Source organism: Arachis hypogaea, chromosome 14, assembly GCF_003086295.3.
Source record: "Arachis hypogaea cultivar Tifrunner chromosome 14, arahy.Tifrunner.gnm2.J5K5, whole genome shotgun sequence".
In the NCBI taxonomy this organism is placed as follows: Eukaryota; Viridiplantae; Streptophyta; class Magnoliopsida; order Fabales; family Fabaceae; genus Arachis; species Arachis hypogaea.
Genome location: NC_092049.1, coordinates 138,544,042 through 138,550,698, shown reverse-complemented (window position 1 = coordinate 138,550,698; position 6,657 = coordinate 138,544,042). Strand labels below are relative to the sequence as shown.

Here is a 6,657-nt window from a genome sequence, read left to right as displayed (position 1 = left end):
TCAATCATCAAAATCCTCCATAACTTGCTGCAGATTTGCGTCATTGATATCATCACCTTCATTTCCACTACTTGGACCAGAAAAAGCAAGTGGTGCAGCATAAAATGTACTACTACTACCACCACCACCACCTTGATCTAAATCAGCATCAATCTCATCTAAGAAAATATAACACATTATCAATAAATTAAAGATCAAAGCTATTGTAATTTATTGTCTGATCAATAAACTATAATACTCACCAAGCAAGTCTTCATTCAATATTACTTGGAAGATCAGGCTCTTTTTCAACAACCTCTTTCGTCACCCAAAAATCAACATTATCAATACTTTTAATATCGATTAGATCATATTGCAACTTTTGCTTTCTTTTTTTTTTTCTTTCCTTCCTAACAAATTAAATACAATATATGATAAGCCTAGTATATTAACTATACAAAATCTAATGATATGAAATGAAAGGATGAAATATATATTACCTGGATTTAAGATGCAAATTATATGTAACATACACAATATCACTTATTAGCCTATCATGCTCCAATTTATTCCTTCTTGTTGTATGAATTTGATAAAAAAGACTCCAATTCCTTTCACACCCTGAAGAAACAGATGCTTGGCTAAGAATGCGAACTGCCATTTTTTGTAAACATGGAGCAGAACTACCAAACAACCTCCACCATTCATCTACAAATTACAATCCCATATCTCAAGTATTAGTTATCAAATTAAGGAAACCAAAACATAAAATAAGTAAATAACTAAATCTTATTATCAAACATATATTATTACCAGGTTGAAGTTTTTTTGCGGCTGGAACAGCTTGAGGCCTATCAAAGCTTTCCTTTCGATCTCTATATAAGTGTATTTCTTTCATTGCCTCAACTAAATCTAAATTATTAATCTTGCAATGCAATGTAACAAGATCAAGTAAAGCTCGCATGACATCAGGTGCTTCTCTATAATTTTCAGAAAAAAGCAAGCAGGATTCAAGAAATAGGCTGTTGCGTGAAGATTTTTTTTTTCAAATGTTTGTCCCATCTTGAGTTGATAATCTCTGTGTAAGGTTGATATGCAGTCTTCCTATGCTTGAACATTTCTTTGATTCCATTTTCTGACCTCAGCATACCTTCATAAATAATTCCCAATAATGGTTTATCATTGGCATCTACCAACCTCAGCAATTTAATCAACGAACTCATAATTTGGCATGCAGTAAAACAATCATCCCAAAATTTATTGTATAGGATAATTGCACTCACAGCTCTACCATTAGCACTTCTTCCTAATTTGTGTCCGGTAAAGTGTGTATCAACAACCAATGATTGTAAATCTGATTTGCGCTCAAAGATAGTCATCAATGTGAGGAAGACAGTGGCAAAACGAGTTGCACCTGGACGAACAATCTCCCTCCAATCATCTCTTTGTCTTAGCCAGGACAAGAACATTGTATGATTATATACAAACACGGTAATCTTTGAAGCACGTGTTGCAAGGTTAGAAATATGTGGCATGCTACTTATATCTTTTAAAATAAGATTCAAGCAATGAGCAGCACAAGGTGACCAGTGAATATTTTCAAATTTCTTATTAGTAAGCCTACCACCAGCAACATAATTTGCGGCATTATCTGTCACTACATTAACAATATTATCAGGTCCAATCCATTCAATCACCTCTAAAAACAAATCACACAAGCTTGAAGCATTTTTAACCCAATAATCTCAACTCTCAAGTGCACAACAAACAACATCCAAAATTATTCACAATTATCCAACAAATAACAAAATTCAGTTTAGTAAACAAACCAAAATCAGTTCAGCTTCAGTAATCAGTTAATCACTAATCAATAAACAACAATTATTAACCAAAGTTCACAGTTTTGGTGTTCATCATGTTGAATCATAGTTCAGTTTCAGTAATCACTAATTAGTAATCACAGTTCATTTTAGCAGGATCGGAATCAGTTCACAGTTTCACACTACACAGTTCAAAGAAAAATAAAACAGGGAGACAAATTTCAAAGTTCACAGTTTCGGTGTTCATCATGTTGAATCACAGTTCAGTTTCAGTAATCACTAATCAATAATCACAGTACAGTTTAGCTCCCTCCAATCAGTTGAGTCTTGAATCAGTTCACAGTTTCACAATACACAGTTCAAAGAAAAATAAAACAGGGAGAGTAGGAGACAGTGAAGGCACCTTCAAGGCTTCAACAGAACATGCAACAGGGAGAGTGAGAGTGAGGCGGTGGGAGACAGCAAAGGCACCTTCTCAGTTCGCGACGGCTGCTGCGGTGGCTCGACCCGTGTGAGTGAGGCGTTCTCACTTCTCAGTTCTCGACAGCGGTGGCTCGACCCGTGTGACGGTGTGATAGTGACTGAGTGAGGCGTTGGAAGCAGCTCAGTGAAGTCTGCTCGATGAATGAGAACTGAGAAGCACAAGCACTGAAGCAGAGAAGGGAAGGCAATTAGGGATCTCGGAATTTTGGACATTTAGGGATTCAGAGGGAAAAAATGGCAGCATTTTGTTGCCGTCCAAAAAACTGGCCGAGTCACGGTTTGGTTCGACCGACTGGTTACCGGTCGGTTTGCCAGTTCAATTCCACTTTTTGGATTTCGCGGTTTTGATGATTGACCGATTCATCTTTCTGTCCGGTTCACGATTCGACCGATTTGACCGGCCGGTTCGAACCGATTTTCAGAACATTGGTCATAAGCATGGAATTACACAGTACTCTACAATTATAATGAAATACATCATAATAGAACGGGGTGGTTGTAACACTCTATCATTCATTGTCTTATGTTTAAGTATGGTTTGGTGTTACGACTCAAGTTGGGATATAAATACTTATAGATATGGAAAGGAATATTATACTAGAAGCCTGCAAAAAGATTTAAAACTAAAATGAAAGACAATTCGCCAATTGTTCACACTCGAAAGTAAACATAAGCGCATCGGGAACGTAGATAATCAAAAGCTTGACGGAAGAATAATAGTAAAACAGAAGAGTAACAGTAAAGAGACATATATAAGTATGTATAAAAGTATCATCTAGTCTCGGCTCGCGAAGATTAGCCGGCTAGAGTTACAACAGTAAAACAGTTAGATATACATAACTTATCTTTCCAAAATATATCATAAGCCTCTAACGACAAGTCTTTAAAACAAGAGCATAATATAAGAGTTTCCAAAAGAAGGAGAGAGTTTAAAATTAAAGCAGAATAAAATGTCTTCTTCGCTGTCCTTTCAGATAAACCTCCCGTTCAGTGAGAAGCACGAGACCTGCATTTGAAATATAATAGTTTCTGAAACGGGTGAGAACATCATCCCTTTATAGGGTTTTCAATAGGGCAATAATTTCAAATAGAAACTATGTATAACCACATGAACCCGCTAGGCAATCTTAATCTTCATCATTCAAGGTTCAAGCCTAGGGTTCTTAGCAATCCGATTCAAGGTAGGTAAACTAAATCTCAACTATATTAGTGGTCTTTAAATATCATTTTTTCCTTATACAAATCATCATCTCTTTCAATGTCATGATTATTCATTTCAGTATTTAATCCTTATAATTTTATAGTCTCTAACAATTATCATTAATAACATTCAGTCTCAACAGTCTTAGTAAATCTCAACAGTCTCAATATGGGTTCTCAGTTATACTAGTACTCTTAAATTCTCAATTCAGAGTGAGTGGAACAGACCACTGCATCTACCGAGGGAGCTCACATATCAATTAGTATTCATTTTCATCATCCACTCATTTAATTATTATCATCTCATCAAGAACAGCTCTCAGCATCAACCGACACCAATAGGAGAGACCTCTCGATTGTTCAAACACATACAAAGCAATACAAGGAATACACAAGTAGAGAGAACAAATAAAGCAATTAGTCAAGTAGCATGTAGGTACATTTAATCAAGAAGACAAGCCAAATACATGATGCACACATAATCAATACACACAAATGCAAATGATGTATGACTGCCCTATGGCCAATGAGCTCATCTGTCGGTTATACAGCCAAATCCAACCATCCAGTAGCTAACTCGGATATTGTCTCTCTGCTGCGCATCTCCAGAAGGCATATAAACGGGGGAGTGTGCCCTACCACCTTCTCCTGGAGACAAACACCAGGAGGAATCTTATCGGAGGATTAGTGCCCTACCACCTTCTCCTGGTGAGGCCGTGCCATACAGATCGGGAGATTAATGCCCTACCACCTTACAGACAGAGAGAGAATATGGGAGAAAACATCGAGGGGATTAGTGCCTACCACTTTCAAACATCGAGGGATTAGTACCTTACCACCTTCTCACATCCCTCAATACACAATTAACGAGAATGCAGGAGAAAAAATTAGGGGATGAGTTCCCTATCACCTTCCTCACATTCCTCAAAATACAAGAGAGGAAATCCTTCATCCTCAACTTGTCTTTCTGTGAGTGGAATGAAATCACCGTCCTCCCTCCAACCAAAAAACTCAATTATCAACCGGGAGCAAGTGGGACAAAATCACAATCCTTGCATCTACCCCGCAAGCTCAAATACTGACTGAAAGCAAGCGAGATGAAACTACAATCCTTGTGTCTATCCCAGAAGCTCAAATATCAATCAAACTCATTCTGATTATTCTCTCGAATCAATTCAATCTCCTTATTAAATCATATCATCTCCTTCTCATTATCCTCTCGAATCATTTCAATCTCATCATTCAATCATATAATTCCATTTTCATTATCCTCTCGATCAACTCAATCTCATCATTCAATCATATAATCCCGTTCTCATTATCCTCTCGAATCAACTTAATTTCATCGTTCAATCATATAATCTCGTTCTCATTTAATTTATTTATTAGTTGTTAATTAATTATTTAATATTTTGTGAGATTTTACAGTAGTAGAGCGCATGAATAAGACATTAATAGAGAAAGCTCGGTGCATGTTATCTGATGCTGGATAAGGTAGACAATTTTAGGCAAAAACTGTGAGATATGCACAACATCTTGTTAACCACTTGTCATCATTTGCAATCAATGGTAAAACACCATTAGAAATATGTTCTGGAAAACCTACAATTGATTATGACTCTTTATGAGATTTAGTTTTGGAGTGAAAGGATAATGTCTTTGATGTCCGAAAACAAAGAAGATCACAGTTAGCAGGAATGTACATTTGATGAATCCACCATGTTGAGGGCAAACAAAGAAGAGACTGATAGTAGTTCAATGAAAATGGAGTATACATTGAAGAAGGTTGAGTTTGAGTAGCTAAATGTTAGCCCACTTAAAAGTACACCAACTGAACCTGTATGACTCAAGTGGAGCCAGTTGAAACGGACGAATCACCTGAAAGTTTTTTATTGCAGTCAGAATCAATTGCAGTTAGCTGACCGTAGACGAGAAACTTGTAAACCTACACGATTTGTCAATATGGTGCTATATGCACTTCCCGTAGTTAAAAAGGTTCTATCCAATTTTCAAGAAGTCATTCAGAGCTCAAAAAATGAAAAGTGGAAGGAAGCCATGGAAAAAGAGATAAAATCTCTTTAAAAGAACAACACTTGACAGTTTGCACAATTACCAAAGAACAATAAGGCAATTGGATGTAAATGGGTGTTTACAAAGAAATAAGAATTTCCTAATAAAAATGACATTCGCTACAAAGCAAGATTGGTAGCCAAAAACTATGCTAAGAGAAGAGTCGACTATAATGATATATTTTCTCCAGTCATGAAGCATTAAAGTGTTGACTGACTATGTAAAGAGAATTCCATTAAAAAGAGTGTTTCTTCGGATGTCTTTTCATCACCACCAATGCTCCACATTTTGCTGTAAGAAATCCATTTTTTATTTTTACTACTATGCCACTTGATTCTATGTCCCCAAGAGAAATGTGATTCTTCTTTAAACTCGACATTTATCGAACATCCTCTAGTATTCTGGTGGATCTATCTTGATTCCTCAGCTTGATTGAACCCATCTTAGCTGTCTTACGTGAAATATTATTTTTCATATAAACAATCTCACCTTTTTGTTCTTTAAAGTCTAAGAACCATTATAGAATGTGAGACATATGATAGGTGCAACCTGAATTAAAACAACAGAAAAAGAAGCTAAACAAATAGACGGTGGTAGATAAAGCATTGGTAGTGAAAAAACATCAAAAACACCAAACAAAGAGTAGAAAAGATAGATCAAAGTCAAAAGCCAGAATTTCCAAAGACGAGTATGCTTTCTGTCGTGAGAAAGGACATTGGAAGAAAGATTGTCCAAAACTGAAGAACAAAGGAAAAGCTCCTCATAATGCAAATATTGCTAGTACGAAAATGAAGACTCATATTACTCGTTAATAGTATCATCAACAAAAACCCACAAATACATTGAGTATCATGAATCATAGTGTCAAATCTCTTTTTTTTTTTTTTGTTTCCCATCACACAATGCTCACAAAATTCCGATTTACAGGATTTAACGTTTTTAAGCAGTCCTTATTTAATTAAAGTTTACAAGGCTTTCTCATCAGCATATCCTAAACGCCTATGCCACAATTTTATTGCTTCTGCATCTTTATCGTCACTGGAAATTATTGTTGTCACTGTTGTTACTGTTCCAACAACCAAACTACCTTGATAGTAATACAAGT

General features: G+C 36.0%; 1 protein-coding gene across 1 annotated transcript; it reads right to left on the bottom strand.

Moving 5' to 3' along the window:
• On the bottom strand, positions 1-2,495 carry LOC140178778 (uncharacterized). Its single transcript, XM_072216028.1, has 6 exons — positions 2,271-2,495; positions 1,120-1,676; positions 793-959; positions 480-687; positions 268-329; positions 1-158 (listed from the first exon to the last, which is right to left on the bottom strand). The coding sequence occupies exons 1-6, from the start codon at positions 2,493-2,495 to the stop codon at positions 1-3; spliced, it is 1,377 nt and encodes a 458-aa protein (XP_072072129.1).
• Positions 2,496-6,657: the final 4,162 nt, after the last annotated feature.